We start from the raw sequence: 20717 nt of genomic DNA on the forward strand, positions 1-20717 counted from the left end.
GGTTTTATGCAGAAGTACATATTCATACTTTTAAAATTAAAGAAATTAATTGTAAACGATTATTGATCTTCAGTTTAATTCAGAATAAAAATGTTCCTCTTATCATATGTCAAGTATCAATCTGTGATATATGCATTCATTAATCAAGTTCTTTATGAGCGTAAAATAATACGGATAGTCAAGTGTGTATCTGTCTTGTTTTTTTGAAAATATATGTAACGAAGCTTAAAAATCTATATCTACGCTTTTCAAGAAGGACTTGATTAAGGATTAGCTTGTTACATGATACTTTAATCTATTTTAGTAAATTAGAAATCCAAAAGGGAATCATAGAAGAAGTCAGCAGAGACTATGGAAACACCACTCGAAAGAGCTACAAATTTATATCTTTATTACAAAATCACAAATCAATTATCGTTATGATATTTAGCAAAAGTCATATTATAATTATGATATGATTGTAATCAGTAATATCATTTTCAGGATTCTTAGAATAATCTTTTATAAGAAAGTTAAAATAATTTTTTTTTTGCTAAGTTTGTATTATACTACTACTAAGTGTACAATTTTCATTTATTAAAAATTGTTAAAAGTCATATAAAATATAAAATTTGGCTTTATACAAAGGTTTTGGCAATAGTGTAAGAAAGAAGTTGAGAAAGATTTTATAGGAAATATCTCTGACTGAAAAAAATCAGCTTGATTGAATCAATGATCTATATTGCATCAAAGTATAAATTATATTGTTATCCTATCATTAATTTTTATGAGTTAAAATACTAAATCTGGTTCTATATAAGTTTTCTTAATAATGCAAGGAATAAATCATCATATAGATTTGTGAAGAAATATAACTGTTCGGCTAATTTTCCGAAAAGAGAAAAACAGTTAAATAAATATTGCTATAGCTTTATAGTCAATCTTTTGCATTGCAATCAAAATGCAAATCATATTTTCATTTATTAACAATTTTTAAGTTAAAATCCAACTAAGCTTTTTCCTCCACTATAAAATTTATAATTTCTAATTAAACTCTATATGTGAGCCTTGTGACGAGCATGCAAGAGAACGGGTTAATTTAAATGTTGAGATTACACAATTTGAGGAAAGCAAAGAGAAGTTTGCATAATTTCGATGACGGATTGCTTAGAAGGGATAAGAGATGATGATTAAAAAGAAATTCCATATAGGATGGTGCCCGATTATTAACGTTGTCATTTAGCAATTTAAAATAAAATTTTTTAATTGGTTGATATAGTGGAAAATCTCCAGGCATTGATCTATAAGTGACTGTGTCCAATTGCAACGTGGTCAAACGAGATGCTCCTAAGCTACAATAGATAATTTAAGCCTTAAGCCATAAAAAATGGACGAATCATAGTCGAAGAAGAGGAGAATAATCCACTATGATTGGTCAATTTCTTATAGCTTAAGGTTTATAACGCATAAGAGAATTAACCAATTAGAGTCTTTCATTTTCATTCTGCGGGTAGGAAATGGAGAACTATGATTAGTTCATTTTCTTACGCGCGTCTTTATAATAGAAATGTGATTGGATAATTTTTTTATGCATTTTATGATTATGCAGTTGTACAAGTTTGCCTGGGTATAACTGCAAGTAGGTCTTGTTTAATATTTAATAAACAGGAGTTACAATGACGTATGGAGAGTACGAGTAGCGAATCCGAACGCACCTTAAGAAAGTAAGAAAATCTCATAAACGTCAATTTATTGATCGAAGATCAAAACAAAACTATTGCCGAAAATATGACATACGTTTTCTGTCACAACTCGAGTACAAATTCAACATTAATAAATGAAGAAAAAATATTGGAAAAATCAGAAACGATCATGTTAGAACAACAAATAAATAATCATGACAGAGTCAACGACGCAAATTGTCACGTAATCGAATTAAGCAATAATGATTCGAAGAAGGTCCTGCAACGACAATTACAAGAAATAACAGAACGCGGGAGTTCAAATCTTCGAAGCAACGCGGTGAATTGTGAAAATATGGAAATTCTGCGAAAGCTACCACCAGATACAATCGTGATACGACAAAAAACAAAATCTGTTAAAGAAAACAATGATTTCAGGAAATTAACAGAAACAAATAATAATCAACGCCCGATGTCCAGTTGTACGGTTGTTAAAATGAGAGGAATTTCACGGACTCTCAGAAGCAAAACGTAAGCAATATTAAAAAATCCTTAAGTAAGAGTTTTATTGTTAAATATTTATAAATACCATTTTAAATATTATCAAACTAAGTTGAAATGGAAATTTCATAATTCATGTGTTTTATATTATATACTTAAATATAATGTTACATTATTATATACTTATATATAAATATTTACAAGTTATATATGTTACATACAATATATAAATTTTGTGTACGTGTGTTTTAAAAATAATTTTTATTAATCAAAATAAGCAAGTTAGCTTAAATATTTTTATTTTATATATATATATATATATATATATATATATATATTCATACTTCTTATACCTAAATATATCTAATTATATCTTTCAAATTTTCTTTTCAATATATAATGAAACAATCAATTTTATATAATGAGAAAATTTATATAGAGAAAGTATATATAGTTTGTTTTCTAAAAAAAGTACTCATATTGCTAATTATATAATTATTTTTAAACAATTATATATTTTCTTTGCTACATTTAACTTATACATATATATATATATATATATATATATATATATATATATATATAAGTTATATAATTTTGTATGATGAAAAATTGAGCTAATTAAAGAGAATTATTATTTTTTTTAATTATATGAGTTTTTTATATTTTACCTTTATATTTTTTTAGTCTCAAAACAATGGAGATAAAAGATAATCCTATGCGAGTATCCAAGAGAAATATGGATAAAAATTTTTCTCGACCCAAACAAAGATTATTGGTTAATAGCAAAAGAGAGATTTATTCAGATTATGAATCCAGGAAACGCATAAAATTATCCACAATGCCATACATGAATACCAGATCTGTCACTCGGAAGATGTATACTGTAGGTGCTACTTATCAAGCACCTACAAAAAAAGACGAGATGGAGTGGAAAGAATGGCCTGTGCATGGAATGCATGAGCGACCGATTTATCATCCTCAAGTAAGATTTTTTTCAAATAATATAATATTTATAATTCATATATTTTTTAGATGAGTTATATTTTTGAAGAACTTGTTAACTGTTAATCTTATCAAAGATTATTGATTGAAGATTGTTATAAGATTATTTATTGTTAATTAATTTTAAAATTACTAACAATATTAACAAGCATCTTAAAAGTTTAAATAATTCGATAAAAAATATCTCTGTAAATAATTTAGTAAAAAATATCATCTCTGCCAGGATGAACTTCAATCTTCCTACTTTCTCTGGAACAAATGTCTATCAATTCGAACATTATGATGATATTTATGGAAAAGATATAATAAAATATTACATCGCATATCACATTAACAATGGTGATGCTTATTTAGCATTTATCTCTCACTTATTAAAAACTCAAGAGCTTATTTATATTATTTATATCTTTTAAATGATTTAATTTAAAAAATATCAATAATAATTAGTAGATTAGAGTAAAAAGTTGTAATTAAATCGTAGAGAAACACATAAATGACAATAATTATTATAATTTTAGTAATTAGCATCTAAAATTTTATTACAATATTGAGTGAAAACTTTATTTTATAGAACTTAATTCTTAATAACAAAATTTAAACAACAAAATTTAAATTTTTAAGAACATTTTTTTAAAAATTGCAAAAAATAGTAATTTTTGTTAATGATTTTTATTAAAAAAAAAACTTAATTCCAATTAAAACCAAAAAATTGAATAATCATACTTAGAACATTTTTCATGCAATTATATTTCCAGACTGGTCTAGCGGTGGAGTATTTAGGAAGATACTTCACTAGTCTCGATGGATTATCTTATTGTGAGATTATCGATAAAGCTGATATTGAAGTAGTTTCTGTCGAACCATATTGCAATAAACAAATTTCTTCAACCGAGGAAAAATCAAAAGGAAAAACGAATATGAAAATGGAACATTTATCGAATACCAAGAATGCATGGAATATCTATCTCTCTATGAATAACAAATCTTTTGAGACATGCATGCATGAGAGTCTTCATTATGTACTTGGTTATTGTTCACAAATCATGACACCGGTTTATAAACAAGCTGTAGAAAAGAAGATGACAAATCTGATGATTTCTGCAGCAAAACTAAACTCTTTAGAATTGGCGGATGAAATGACAAAAGTCCAAAATAATGCTACAATATCTTCAAAAAATGAAGCTAAGTTGATAGATGAAACAAAGTTATTAGAAGCTTATGCCATTGCTATGGCACAGAATATTCAAAATGAAAGTAACACTAATAATACAAATACAGAAGGAGTCATCTCGATTTTTCCATCATTTTCTGTAACACAGAATGTACCAGAAGCACAGAAATCATCTGTTAATCTAAAGGTCAACAATTCAAAGACTAATCTGCAGAATAATGAAATAATAAAGATGAAACAGATGAATCAGATTATTCAAGATGCTTCAAATAACTCCTTAATTTTACTGGATAATACAGCTGCAAGATCTGCAAATGACAATATCTACATAACTACAAAAAATTTATTCAATTCGGAATTCATAGTAGAAAATACATCCAACAATGAAACATTAATAGGGACGTCGTCAAGTTGTAATAAATTAGTATTTGCAGATGAACCAATCTCAAAATGTAAGGAGTCACAGATGAATAACAACTTGTTACTTACGAGACATACCACAAATATACCAGAAAATATGACAAAGATCTTCTTTGAAAATCTTGAGAAGTTGGAGAGCAAAGCAACTGATATGAAAAAGACATATGGAAACAAAAGTCCTGATAAAAGAAAAATTAACAGACAGTCAGATGACAAAATATCTATGACGAATATTGGTAAGAATTTCGCATGTATCAATGAGACTTCAAAGATTGCTAGAATCTTGTCGGAATACAATGAAAGCACATTAAGAAGATCTATGATAAAGAACCAGAATTATAATTCAAAAGATATGAAAACTAATTTGATAAATTCAAATATCAAAAATGTACCAAAAAATCTTTGGCAAAAAAATATAATAATGGGAAGTAATCAACAATTCATATCCAATCCGAATGCAGATTTTCCACAAGAAAAATGGAAAAAGTTTCATGTCATGCTGAAAAAGACCAAAGACGGTCAGTTTACCGGTAATAATAATATTTGGGAAAGGAAACCAATATCATTAGAGGATAACAAAACTTCTCTAATGAATCAACAAATGAATTTGAGTACATTAAATTATACCAAAGAAAAATTTGTTGACTATCCTAAAAATCAAAATGAATACGAAATTGTTGCGGTTGATATGAAGAGAGAGAGAGAAAAAAATTCGAAACATTCTGAAGACAAAACAGAGATCGCGAATATGGAGCCATTGCAGAAACTTCTAGAGAATACTGCAATCTTATATTGTGCTGCCACTGGAGTTCATCAAGATGATCTATCTAATTATATCGATACTCTCGATAGCAAGCAAACTATTCAATGGCTAGAGAATTGCAATAATTCCTAACTTGAAGATAAATGAATATTTCGTTTAATATCTGTGACATTATTAAGTTCAAAATTATATTTGCTCATTAAAAAATTTTTATTAAAATAATTTTATAAAAAAGTTTAACTGTTTCAAATAAATTGATATTTAAAATGTTTTCCATCAATAATAGTTTGATGTTCTAATTTTTTTATAATTTATTTTGTCTCATTAAAAAAACGTATATGAAGATATATTTTTATTATAGAAATAGAAATTATATTTTTACACACTTATGCATACATGACTATGCAAATTAAAATTTTGTAAATTGAGAGTTTAACAATAAATTAATAAGTTCCTTTTATATTAAGATATTCGTTTAAATAAATCGCTTTGCTAAATTTTTTCCTTAATTCTTTATATTATCTATGTATATATAATATTGTTTCAGATAATGTCTTAAAAACGGTTAAAAATCCTATCCTATCCTATAAGATATGAAACTATTAAAAAGATGTCATTTTGACCTAATTTATGGTACGTTTGAGGCGTCTTATGTAGGGTGAATAATGCCTTATAATGTGACGACTTCAAATATCAAAGTAGAATATCTTAGAAACTTTTACTTTAATATATGACAATTATAAATGAGATTATTTTAAGGATCTTTTTTAGTCTTGAATTAGAATGGAATTGAATTGATTAAGTTAGGACATTTTATGGAGATACATACTATTAGTAGGATGTATTTTCTTGTTTTAGACATCGTCAATCCAAATATCTGCGGTGAGTGATCAAGAGCCTTAATAAAAAAATTATATTACACATTAAAATAGATGCATACTTTCTCATAAAAAATAGAATATGTTACTATGCGCGTGCAACATCAAAATATAAATTCTATTATAACAAATTTTTTAATAATATGAATATTATTATAACACTGGTTAAAATCATCAATATTAAAATAAGGGTATTAAAGTAATATATGTCGCGTTGTCTTAAATAATATATGATTTTTAATTGTTAAGAATATATACAACAAAAAATCTCGAACAGCATCGATTTTATTTCAAAGCAAATACTAAATTACTAACTAGATTTTTTTTGCTTACACACTTAGATATTGAATACGATATTCCTATTGCACGTAAATTGTAACGAATCCGAGATCGCAGGAATTCTTTTTTTCCCTATATCATAAAGATATTTACAAAGAAAAGAAAGTCAGCGCAAGAGAATTTTATTATATGTATCCCTCATGTATTTTATTAGTATGTATTCAATTCATATTGTCGGTTGTTAGTGCAAGAGTAGTGAGTACTGATCGCCGATTTGGGTTTACTCCTAGATTTTCCCAGTTTATCCAAGATAAGCGTGCCGTCAAATCTGCAATAATGATCAATATGTAATATTTAATATACAAGGGGGAAAATTGTAATGTTATACGTATGTATTTTATAATTCAAGCAAAATTTGTAAGATCACTTTTATAAGCAAATATATAATAAGTTATAATTTATTTATAATTTTAAATTTTTGGATGAGCTGTACATTGTCAATTTGAAAACGTAATATTATTTTTCTCAAAATTCTTCGGAATTTGAAAGCAACATATGATAGATCTAAATGAGATCAAAATTAAATATTTTGCAGAAGGTAATGTTTAAGTTATTCAAAAAATTAAATATTGAATTAAAATTCAAAATCAGTCGATATATAATATCAATAATTTAATATTAAATTTTTCTCAGTGTATAACAAAACGGACAAATGTAATTTGCATTTTCTAATTAACTAATAAAAATGTGCAATTTTTGATGGTAATTATTCCATTAATAAAATTTTTTCGAAATACATCGAGACATTTATGATTTTTATGTACGTTATGATGTATTATGATTTTCAGTGCATTATATTATTCATCAGATAATTATTACAAAAATAAACATACCGCTTGTATTCCATTCGGCACGTTCACCGTTTATTTCACCCCTAAGGCACCTCTCAACATATGTTAAAGGATCAAGCCTGGCTGCTAGAACCTCGCGTAAAAGTGCAATATACGCTATGGCCAGACGCAGGGTATCGATCTTCGACAGCCTCTTTTCGTAAGGAAAGGTTGGCACGTGGACCCGGAGCTCGTCGAAAGCCGAGTTGATGCTGCTAAAAATTGCAATCACACTGACAATCCGCTTATGTATATTTCATAAAAGAAGTATAAAAAGTAAAATATTATGTGAGGGTCAGTTCAAAGGGAAGTTTTTCTATTCTTTTTTTCTCCCAAAGAACGAACTTGGAGCGAACTTGGAGTCCCTCGAACCTTAGAAAGTTTCGTTTGGGTATGTTAGCAACATTATGATGGCATGATGGGGAAGTTTATAGCTATCAGTATGCTTCCTGCAACCATAGAGACACCATTGTTTAGTAAGAGATTTTTGGAACGTACGCATAAATGTGTACGATGAGAAGCGAAGCAGAATCTTGAGCGTCAATTATGACGAGTCATTTGAATGCTCAGACATTTTCTCCATAAATTTCAATTTCAATTGGTGGATGTCCATTGCATTTTCATTTTTCGCAATCAAGAATCGGATGACCACCCGCATTTCGCAATCAGACACGCTAAGCAATCCATGGTTGCTACGTGGAACATACTGACAGTTGCGAGACTGTTTCTTCATCATACCATCACAATCTCAGGATAATAAAATATTAGCAACATGTCAGCAGTATGCCGGCAGATTTGATTATGACTTTGCAACAGATTTCAATGTCTATTTGCCGATTCAAATTTCTATATGTCTTATTATATATATTAAATATATTTTATATATATATATATATATATATATTCTGCTATGACAGACTTTGCATAATATTTGGTACATTTTTGCTATTATAGTGAGATAGCATACAATGCCTGATTTCTATCGCATTTTTGTCGTCATTATTGTCTGACAAGCTGTGCCACAAAAAATTAAGCTTAATTAGGAAGCAGCAGTTTGGAATCTGTTGTGAAGTTATGTTCTGTCAGTATATTGCTGGTATATTGCTGGCATTTTGTTACCTAAGTAAGTACATTTATGTTACTAAATGATCTTGTCACTTTAGTAAAGTTCTTTATCTACGCAAATTATATTGATTATCTGTGATATTTTATATTATCTAAGGTAAATTTATACATTTCGAAGCATAATCGGACACTAGAACATGGCAAAATAGTGCACAATACAAAGTGATATTATGCGCCGAGTCGTGACAGAAGATAGTAAAAATAAAGTTAGCTTTTTGATATCACTTTTCTAATCCAGAATTAGTTTACATATTCGGTTCATATACGAAAGAATAGTGTTTCCTTTAAACGAATATTTAATGTTAAAAATGATATCATAGTGATACATAATGTGATTTTTTTTATATTAATTGATAATGTAACATATTGTAATACTATATTTAAAAATGTAATACTACATATTGTAATACTATGTTTAAAAATGTTTTTACTTAAAAATGTTTTATTTTTTCTGTGCTATCTTTCTTTTTCATGCTATAAATATATATGTTATGTTTTGCGTTAAATGTCATATCAAATTTGTTGTGATAATCACAGATGTTAAAAAATTTTAATTTTCATTTATATTGTGAAGGATGTTGGTGGAGGTTGATCGAGCTCAAGAAGATGATAATGTCGAGTTAGCCTCTCTGTGGGTTGTTCTGTGACGATGGTACGAGTGTGAGAAGTTGAATCCGGAAAAAAGAGTTGAGTTCGAGAGACAGAACGTTGAAGCGTAGCGTTGCTGAATGCGGCGAAAAAACGGAATACATTGATGCCATTTGTATGCAATATGCGCAACAAAAATATTCCATAAACAATACTCAAGCAAATCTTGTACAAGATTTATATGCAATAACGCGTGCAAAATTTGTACGCGAGGAATGTTAACTGGAAATGTTAGTTTTTTTTTTTTTAAGAAAATTGGAATAAAAGACAGAACAAAAATAGAACTGGCTAAAAATTATTTCATATGTAACATTAATTAATGTTTAAATCCTGATTGAATTTTTAAAATTCCATAAAAAGCAAAGTTTTCTTTTTCCTATGATATTTTTAAATTGTATTTAATTTTCTTTTCTTTCGAATTTATTTTTTTTTCAAAAAAATATTTTATTTGCCTGAATTGAAGACATTCACATTCACATATCTGAATTTAAGAAAAGAGAGAAGAAAATAAATATTAAATAAAAAATGATGAATTTTCAATGTGAGAGAAGTTTAACGAACGGCTGAATTATAAAAGCTCAATTACAAAAGACGAAATGCGACATTTCGTGCATATTTCACGGAGCATTCTGAAAAGGTAACCAAAACTATAAAAAAGAAAATCAAAAGTATAAAAATGTTGATCATATGAGGAGCATATAAGAAGTAATTGAACTAATTACTTTAACAACTATTGAAAAATATAATATACAAATGTAAGTTATATAACAGTTTATTAAATTATTGAATAAATTATAATTTTTATTTTTATAATTTGTTCCTTTATTATCACTTATTGATTCAATAATTAATAAGAGTATTTAATATTTAAAAATTAACTTGTTATTTATTAAATCTTATATTTTATTATATTTTTTTTAAACTAAAATAGATTTATTTATTATATAAAGTGTCTGATTCCTAATGGTACATCGCTTGTGTACAAGAAAAGTGGAGCAGAAAATTTCTCTATCGTTTCACAATTTTCACAATTAGTAACGAGTTATTAATTATTAAAAATTATATATATATATAGAATGTATATAAAATGTGTGTTAAATAAAAAAATATAACATTTTTATTGAAATGACGAAATCGTTTGAATGTACTAAAATTGTTTAAGTAAAAAACGAGAGTTTCTTTTAAACAAATGTTTTCATGTAAAAATATACGTTATTTAAAAAGTCAAATAATTACATTTTTAGTTTAAACATTGGACACATTCAAGCTGGTTATATCAGTTAGTCTGCTTGCCGAGCGGTTGATTGATTCTTATCTGTGGAACAAATCAATCATATTCAATTGCTCGGTGAGTAAGTTAGCTGTTTTGATCGATTTGAACATATACATTGATTCGGATTGGATTATTTCAATAATCCAATATATTTCTGTGGATTTAAGCAAATTTCTAAATCCAAACAAACTAATTAAGAAATATTTTTCTCTGTATATAATACATGTTGCCAACGGAAGTTTAATTCTTATTTCAGAAAGATAATTGGAAAATAAATATTTTATGAGATATTTTATTAGACATTGACAGGAAATACAGTTTCAGCAAATCATGATTAGCTGTAATTGTGAAAATTTGTTTTTTGTATTCGAATTGAAGATTAACAAGCGTTTTCAATTTGCTGACTCGAATCGAGCTTAGCTCTATCTCTTTTTATTTAATGTTTTTTTTAATAACTTTTTCTCTCTGTCTTTTCATCCCTTATGCTCGAAGTCAACAAATCGAATACGCTATAAATGAAACTTCTTTTTTCAAAGAAAGTTTCTTTTTTGAAAAAAATCTATTTTTTTCAAAAAAAATCGTGATAAGTTGTATAAAAATCTTTATAAACAATTTCAGTCATTGATTGACCGTACTATTTGCTGTATTAATGGTGGAAAAATTTCCAATGAAATAAAACTATTTCTATTATAATCACTGAATTTTTTATTCATAGTCATTCATAGAAATTTTTATTCATAGTTTATAAAGTCAATCTCATTTAATGCATGGACAATACATGTTATATAATACACATATATATATATATATATATATATATATATACATATATATATTATTATATGGGGTATTCAGTAATAATCATATCACCTCTCGTGAACAAGAACAACGAGTTATAAGTTTAAATATTAATATTAATTTTTAATAACTCGTTCTTATTCACGATATTAATATTAAATAAAAAAGTCCCGTACTATTTACAATTTTCATGATAATTAAAGAGTTTACGGTTGCTAGGTGTATGATAAAATTGGATTTGGATGTGATCTACAAATGATGAATATCTGTTTATAGTGCACGTCTTCAAACATATTGCCACGTACTTAGCAATTCTAAGCGTGTATAATGTTGGACTGTCTTTTTGTACAAATACTCGTTCATTCGCGGATCTGTATAAACTAATAATCTTTTTATTTATTGCAAAAATCACAAAATAGTATAGGATTTTTCTATTCGATATAACTCGCTTTACTTACTGTAAGAGATGATATAGTTATTACCGGACATCTTGCATACACAGGATATCCGATTTAAAAAGATGACAACGCTCGTATGCACGTAGAGCGAGTAAAACTAAGTAGAAAAGTCTTCTATTATTTTGAAATTTTTCACAATTAATAAGTAGTTATTAATTCTTAAAGATCGCCGAACAAATGCGTATTCATCTGACTCATTGATAAATGTTAAGCGCATAGCAAGATTGTCTAGTGTTATGCACATTCGCGATTGCTAGAAATGCGACGAAATGTTTGGAAGTATGAACTATAAACAAATATGCCATTTAGACAGTGATCTACAAATACTCGTTCAACAAATATCTCTTTATTTCATTAAGTTTAAACTTTTATTAATATACTAATTTCATAGCTTAATTGTATTTAATGGCTTTATAGGTATACTAATTTTAATACTTTTCTGACAAATTGAAAATTTTTAAAAGTCAGAATCAAATTTAATAACTGAAAAATTATAAAAAAAGAATACCGTTTTTATTTCCCGCTCCAGCGGCCCATTTTTATCTATCGTTCTTCGGAGAAATAAAATAATTGGAGGCAAATACAGGAGCGCGGCTTACGTTGAAGATGCTTTAATGTCATCAATCAAGTAACCAGATAAACTAAATTAGATTGAGCAGAAAAGTCTTTTATTAATTTGCAAACTTTGAAATAAATAATAAAATATTAATTTATGAATATTCACACATAAACGTGCATCCACATGGGACGCAGTCCAGTTTTACATACATTTATAATTAGACTAGATGAGATATTTAGAGATCTATAGATAATAAAGTATCTAATAATACAATTATTTTGTAATGTATATTTTCCATATATTTTACCAGCTTAATATTAATTTTTACTTTATTATAAAAAGTTTACAGATAAAATGTCCCGAATAAGACATTTTAAGGACTCTTCAAATTAGATGTTTTAAAGACATTTTTAAAAAAATGTTTCAGATTCTGAAATCAATTATTTTTAGATATTATAAAAACATTTTTCTAATTATTTTATGAGATATCTTTTTTACATCTTAATATCTGAGAAGCTTCAAGTTTATTTTATTATTACAATTTAGGGAAATTAAAAAAATTTTTTTATACTATATACTTATATATTATTTTATTATATATAATTTTTTTATACTATATATTTACATATAATTTACATACCTTCTATATTATTTCTTAAAATAAAGTTTATAGTGCATTTTACAATATATATAATAATTTTGCTAATTTTATTTGAAACATTAAATATTCAATATAGGCATAGAATATTCAACATTATTAAGAGAAGCTCTTCGAGAACTCATATTTAAGAGTATGACATTAGACAATATATTTTTAAATAAAGATGGTATTAATAACCCAGCTAATGATACTAATAATCGAGACACATTATATTTTTAAAAGATGAAATGATCTACTAATAATCTACTAATTAAATCAAACTCGCGATCATACAGTACTCACAATAAAGAATCCAAACTATTGACCGAGCAAATAAGATGTTGATATGTTGATTGTAAAATATTTACTAGAAAAACTAAAACTGTAAAGGATTTAAAAACCAAACGAGGTGCAACGCTTCTTCAACGATATTAAAGAATTAACAATTGAAATGCAATTAGAAATCTATCATGTACATTAAAACAGTGTAATATTCGAGCAAAAATGCTCGAATGTTGTCAAATGCCATTATTTTTAATGGATTTGTAATGTTGTAGTTTAAAGCCAGAATTCAAATTTTTTTTCTTTAGTAAATTGATAATTAAAAATGATATCAATTGCCCTCTTTCTCTCACGTAAAATTCTGTTGCAAAAAATAATTTCAGCCAGGGTTCGAATTTAGAATTTTTCGATTATCCGCGCCGGATAAATTCGATCACGGAACCATATGGTGATATTTATTGCAATAATTGGATTTATAACTAGGATGTCAATTTTTGTTTAAAACATTTTTCAATATCTTTCATATTTTTTGAGAAGTTTGTCGACAATTAAAATAATTCATTAAACACTCTGATGCGCGTAAAGATTTATTTCTTTTATTGCTAATTGTTTTTGAAAATTTCTTACCTCAGCATACGTTTTCGTTCACGAATATTAGCTGCATGTCTTTGAATTCTATAAGGACTACCATTTGGATAATAACCCTCTTCTACGCCATTCATATCTGTATCATGATCTGAATGAAAAATTTATATGATAAAATTCAAATTCAATAATGCTGCTTTATTATCTAATATTTATTAATTATCTAATATTTATTTATTACCTGGTGTTGAAACTGGCATATGATAGTGTAAGGGAGAATGTGTATGTGGCGATGTATGTGTGACATGTTGCGTAGATCTGCCCGCATAAACGCATGAAGGTAATTCTGCCAAATCTTCTTCAGTGATATCGCTATTGTGTCCCACGTAATATTGAGTACTGCAAAATTATAATAATACGAAATTTGTTTGTGCCACTTAGATATTTATATGATATGATCCTAGGTATTTGACGCAAATTTTGTATTTATATAATTAATTAGAAATGACATTTTTATTATTTCTATGACGTGATATGCATACATCAGTTTTCTAAGTTAATGCGTTACATAGTTTTATATAAATATTATATATTACGTACTAATATTATATATTACGTACTAATAAAAACAAATTTTATTATGTTTAATGAAGCCATAACAATTTTTACATTTTATTATATAATTGATTGATTTAGATTAATATTGAAGAGGTAAATTTTAAATTATATTATGGTGATATATCTCGATAAAAAAACCTACATGACAAGAAACAAAGATTGCTGTATTATAAACTCCTTTTGACAGCATACAATTTTTGTTTGAAATAATTTTTCATTAAATAAATAATTTATGAGTAATTTGAAATTGTTGGGTTAGACGATTCCTTCATTATATAATGCTCATATTAAATTTTTATATGAATGATGCTTATAAATTCTATATATATATTTTTATTTTTTGTATTATTACTTTTATTCTATTACTTTTTCATAGCATGACTTTTCTATTACTTTTTCATTCGCTAAACTATCTCCTTTTAAGGAGTAATATTCATTTTTATTGTATTTAAATTATAATAATAGTATTTTGTTCTTCAATTTATATTTTAAAACATGATTACAGTTCGTTAGAGATTTATTTTAATAATCTAGAACTTTTTTAAATAATTATTTGTTTTAACTACTTTTTTGTTTTAAAATTATTATCTAATAAGCTCTTTTATACAACAGATAATATATGACAAAAGAAGATTTTCATTCTTTATTTTTTGCTAATAATTATATTAAATATGAATTATTGCGTAATTAAAATAGCATTTAATACGCAAATTGTTTGATAATTAATGGTACATGCGGTGAAATATTTGAAAGTATAATTTATAAATAATATATATATCCGTTTATATGATGCACACCTCCAACATTTCGCCGCGCTTTTTGTAACCGCGAACACGCATAGTGCTGGACGTTCGTATTTCTTTGCATTTGCCTATAAGCCAAGTAAGGGGATACTCGATTTTTAGTCATTTTTAGTCATTTTTAGTCAAATTTCTCATTAATTATTGCGAAAATCAGTAGAGGACTTTTCCACTGTAACTGCACACTGATGATGTACCAGTAATTATTAAACATCCTATACATATAAAGCAATCATATACTCGTAATTAATTATACATTAAGAAATTATTCCATATGTAAGACCAAATATTTTTAACATATTTTTTTGAAAGGAAATATTTTATACTGATACAGACTTTAATTAATCCTTTATTGTTAAAATTAATAATAATATCAAAAATAATATAAAAATTTCAACATATCTTTTTTTGCTACAAATTACAAAAATCTGCAATTGTTATATTTGCACGCGCGTTCGAACGATTCTAATATTATATTGATATTTCTTTACTAAATTTAAATTTTAATTGAAAAAGTTAAAATGGAATCAGTGGAATAAGTGGAATATTACACTTTATTATAATTAATTATATTCAAATTAACTATTTTCTCTGATAATAAATGCAGTTTCTAAATTTGACATATCAATGTGACCGTGATTTCAACTGAAAAAAGAAGTGAGATAGTACCTCGTACAAGCCACAGTGGAATCTGCAGGTCTTGACGCAGTACCAACTCGATGGCGGATCCTTTGACTTCTGTCCTCAAAATCGTATGAAGGATGATGATTCGCCATAATATTCGCTTTCACAATTTCATTCGTTGTTACTATATGTCCTCGTGAATTGTATCTCACAAATTAATTAATAACTACTAAACGCAGCTGAATTTTTCTATCTTATAGTCTATTATCTTTTTCTAAATCTTTTCACAATGATTTGCAACAAAGTTTGTACTAAAAGTGTCAAAAATTGTCTTTTTTTATTGATCTGATTATGATTAATCGAATAATTGATCACTCAAATGGAAGTATCCGTACGGAGAATACGCGGATTTGAACTATCGACGATGTCCCTGGGAAGATCGCTTTATATATGAAAAGCGCCGGGCTTGCGTGAGGGATGATCAATACCAACCCCTGGGCGGGTTTGTGACCAATGGCGAGTCGAGATACATGTTGGATGCAACTATCAGACGTGCACGGGATTGGCGGGCGGACGCTCCAACGAGAAATGGGATCTTTTGCCGGATGGAACGACGGGACGCACCCCTGCAGAAATTTTATTTGTCCCCACCCATTATTGCTCGTCGTCATCTCAACTGCAGACGCGGGGGCAGATTTATTCGCAAGGAAAACGAAAGGAACGTAGCAAGGGGTGACCGAATAGTTTTTCAATTTCGCCAAGCGTAAATGAAATATTGGAAGTTTTCTTTTGATTGAAAATTATTTTTTTCTCTTTCTTTGGCTCAAACTTTCTCCCTTTCTCTCCCTTTTTCCCTCTCCTCTTTTTTTCTTTCACTTTTTCGCTTTTTGCCCTCGCATTGATTTAGCATACATGAAATTAATTCCTTTACAAGAGATAGCATTCTAACTTCAAAAAATAGATTAGAAATAGCTCAAACTTTGTGAGTATATTGTGCTTATCATAATAAAAAAAAAGATTATATAAATATATCAGTTAGAAAACATTTTCTTTTCGAATTGTAGAACACTAAACACCAGAATTCGTTATAAATTGGTAGTACATAACTAAATACTCATCTTATTGTAATTATTTCATGTTTGTTATTGAATTAATTTTTTGTTCTTTTTCAGTTCCAAATTTATTTATTACAGATATTGAATATTTTTCTTATTTTTTCATTTTAAATATAAATTTTTAATTATTTCAATTATTATTATTATTATTAAAAAAATTTAATATTAAGAATTACTAGAAAATTTATATAATAATTTATATAATAATTAATACTAACAATATTTCAATAATTTTTGTATCACATATTACATTGATCACTGATGTTGATGAAAAAATAATACGAGTATTAATTCAATGTGCTTGATTTTTTTATTTGATCAATATATATGAAATGTGTCTTTTCATTTTTTAAACACATCAGATTATGAATTTAGGAACTGCGATTAAGAAAGTTATTATAAAATAGTGAAATGCACGCACACATGCATACTTATCTGAATTCTTTATTATTTTAGACAAAACGCGGAATAAAATATAATTAGTTACATTCACAGTTAATTGGTTAAAAATTATTAACTGGCTACGCACCTTTAGAGATACACAGGATATATTTAAATGAAATGATTACGTAGATTCTCTCTTTCTCTCTCTCTCTCTCTCTCTCTCTCTCTCTCTCTCTCTCTCTTTCTCTCTCTCAGTTTAGGTGTTATAAGATATTATAAAGAGATAGGCAGATATAAGTAGCTGTCTTTGTTAATGATATTTTATATAAAACTTGTTTTGAATGCATAAAATTTTAATACAAAAAAATAAATGAATTTTCACGATTAATGTACTTTAAATTAATCTATTTATTTATTTACAATAGATAAATAAAACTGCTCTTAAATATAATATCGTTCGAGCCTCAAAAAACTACAATATTTTGTAGAATATAAATACGAGTTTGTTGATTAAAACAATTTATATTTAAATATTGACAAAAACGTTTAATCGATAATTTAATTCATAGCATTGCTTTTCATAGATATTTTATTATTAGATTATTTTTATCACTTATAATTATTACTAAACTATTTTTTATACATTAGTATTCAAATATTTATATAAATCATAAGGAAATACTTAGTTATGGTAACTCTAAGTGTTGTGTTATAATACTTATTATCATTACGAGCTTTGTAATTAATTCATTAGATATTAATGAGATTAATATGCTGTTCACAGTTAATACCGCTTTTCATGGTCAAATAAATAATCATTAGTTTATTAATATTAAATTTTTATAGAAAGTTTTAGAACTTTTTGTTTTCTATTTCTATTTTATTAAAAAGATAAATATTTATATTAGATATTTAATGTAGACTTATTTGGGAAACCTTATATGAAAATATTTTAACAAAATTTCTATGTTATTAATTCTATATTATTATCATCTCATTTAAAAAAATATTCTATCGTTAAATTAACATAAATCCATACAGTTGATGTATATTCTATCGCAATACATAGTCATTGTTTTTGTTTCTTCCTTTTTTACAAAAAATAACAAGCAAAAATGTTTTAATTTAAACACGTTAAATGTTAAGATTTATTTTTCTAAAATTGTTTAAAACAATCTGAGGAAATTTTGTCTACGTTATATAGAGAATACGAAATGCTCGAATCGATCAGTTCGTGGTGGTAATGTTCCTTACAAGAGCGCGATTATTGGCGTTCCCAACAGTATGAATGGGCCAATATTCAAATGAGCTATGTTTAGTGCACGCGCGATGATAGAAGCGCGGTGGTGCAATTATGCGAGGTGTTAATACGATCACAATGATGGTTCGCCGGGGTTGTACTAATCTACTACACGCGAACGAGATAAAGTTTTGTCCTTATTGAAACGAATGGAGTGAGAAAGGGCTCGCGGTCGAACTTCACCGAAGATATCGCCGGATTATTATTGGCAGGCCTACCAAGCGATTCATTGATATATAATTGGGATTAGATCTGTGAGAATATGAAACGATGAATCTTATATGGAAATCTATCATCGATTGATCTTTCAGTGACTCGCTTGTTTTACATGTGGCAAAAAATTGATTCGAAATTAATATGGCAAAAAACTGCAGGTAAAAATTATAAAAAATCATGTATGATTTTTTTATAATCTGCAAAAATTATATATGGTTTTTTTATACTCTTTATCTGCAGTCTTTTGTATACAAACATACACACATTAGTCCAGACTATTTTACATATTATTTTAAAATAAAATTTTAACAACGAAATTTTAACAAAAAATTTTAAAATAAGAGATAAACAAATTATTTTTAATTTTTTTCATTTGGTGACGGATTTCAACTTATTTAATAAATAAAATGATTCAAATTTACGTTTAATTGCGGAAATTTACATTAATTTTTCTTAAAATAATTTTTAAAAAATGATGGTTTTTAAAAAAAATTTTTGTTTTGCTTTATCGAATCACTTATGTGGAACATATTATATGTAACTTGAGTGTGTATCGTTTCATTTGCTTATCTATCCGCAACTACTTGGGAGCGTGCTGTTTCGAGTATCACCAAGATGAATCTCAAGTGAGCTTTGTATCGCCACAAATCGTTATTTATCTCAATTTGTCGCGTTCGGTTAAGGGAAAACACACAGAATGAAAGAGCAGTAGGGAGTAAAGAGGGAGGGAGAAAAAGAGATCAAGATTTGCTTTGAATGCCTTGCTTGCTTTTTTCTTTTATCTCATTCGCACGTGTGATTGATTCAACGCCAATTGCAATCTATTTAAATAAAATAATAAATAAATAAACAAAACTTTCACATAAAAATTTATATATCACGAATACGTATATTATCATATTTATCTACATAAATTTTATCTTTTTGATTTTGTGTTATTTTTTTGTATAAGATTATTTTCATTTTATTAATAATATATAAAATATAATTATATAAGTCAGATTTTTATATCACGTTACATTTGTATCAAGTATTAAATAAATTTAAAACAAATTTAAAATAAATTGGGGCATATAAAAAGTGTTATATAAGTGTTATATACACAAAAATACAAAAAATAATGAGAAGGGAGAAACGGGGATGTAATCGATTTTCAAGTTTGATTGTCAATTCAAGAATATAATTTTACTGCATTAGAAGCATTCGTTAATGGTAATATCGCGTAGTTCGCGATATTAAGCAATTATTATGAATTTATAGATATAAATTCAATTAAGAAAAATGAAAAAGTATAAGCTACATAAAATCCTATCCTACCAAGCAATATCATCTATTGTTCTATTATTTACAAAAAATTATGTTATAATCTTAATAATTATTAATAATTTAATTATATTTAATATTAATACTGTTACACACACACACACACACACACACACACACACACACACACAAACAAACAAATAAAACAACATATAATAATCAAAAAACGATTATCTGAATATTTATACTCATATATTATATATCATATTTATACTCATATATTTATATACAGGGTGTTCCACGAGACTTCTGCTCGTAAAAAAATAGATAGGCCCGAGATGAACATAAAAGTCCCATACCATTTTGTGATATTCGCAATAATAATCGAGATATTAATTATTAAAAATCATTTCTTTTATGTTCATCTCGAGCCATCTATTTTTTTACGAGTAAAAGTCTCG

General features: G+C 26.8%; 2 protein-coding genes and 1 long non-coding RNA gene across 4 annotated transcripts; 2 read left to right on the plus strand and 1 right to left on the minus strand.

Moving 5' to 3' along the window:
* The first annotated feature begins 43 nt into the window (after nt 1–43).
* On the plus strand, nt 44–6030 carry LOC105429979 (uncharacterized). Its single transcript, XM_011643265.3, has 3 exons — nt 44–2192; nt 2850–3147; nt 3923–6030. The coding sequence occupies exons 1-3, from the start codon at nt 1768–1770 to the stop codon at nt 5651–5653; spliced, it is 2454 nt and encodes an 817-aa protein (XP_011641567.2). The 5' UTR covers nt 44–1767; the 3' UTR covers nt 5654–6030.
* Nucleotides 6031–6666: 636 nt separating this feature from the next.
* On the minus strand, nt 6667–16418 carry LOC105429978 (uncharacterized). Of its 2 annotated transcripts, none has more exons than XM_011643264.2 (5): nt 16024–16418; nt 14178–14335; nt 13979–14087; nt 7572–7780; nt 6667–7006 (listed from the first exon to the last, which is right to left on the minus strand). In XM_011643264.2, the coding sequence occupies exons 1-5, from the start codon at nt 16128–16130 to the stop codon at nt 6900–6902; spliced, it is 690 nt and encodes a 229-aa protein (XP_011641566.1). In that variant the 5' UTR covers nt 16131–16418; the 3' UTR covers nt 6667–6899. The 2 variants fall into 2 exon arrangements, with proteins under 2 accessions (XP_011641566.1, XP_011641565.1); XM_011643263.2 differs by having other exon boundaries at nt 7572–7783; nt 16024–16417.
* LOC148935902 (uncharacterized) lies at nt 7779–9767 on the plus strand. Its single transcript, XR_016139764.1, has 2 exons — nt 7779–7959; nt 9268–9767. It is a non-coding gene; the product is annotated as an uncharacterized LOC148935902 (long non-coding RNA).
* Nucleotides 16419–20717: the final 4299 nt, after the last annotated feature.

This window comes from Pogonomyrmex barbatus, unplaced genomic scaffold, assembly GCF_055798465.1.
Source record: "Pogonomyrmex barbatus isolate J1 unplaced genomic scaffold, ASM5579846v1 scaffold3, whole genome shotgun sequence".
Taxonomy (NCBI): Eukaryota; Metazoa; Arthropoda; class Insecta; order Hymenoptera; family Formicidae; genus Pogonomyrmex; species Pogonomyrmex barbatus.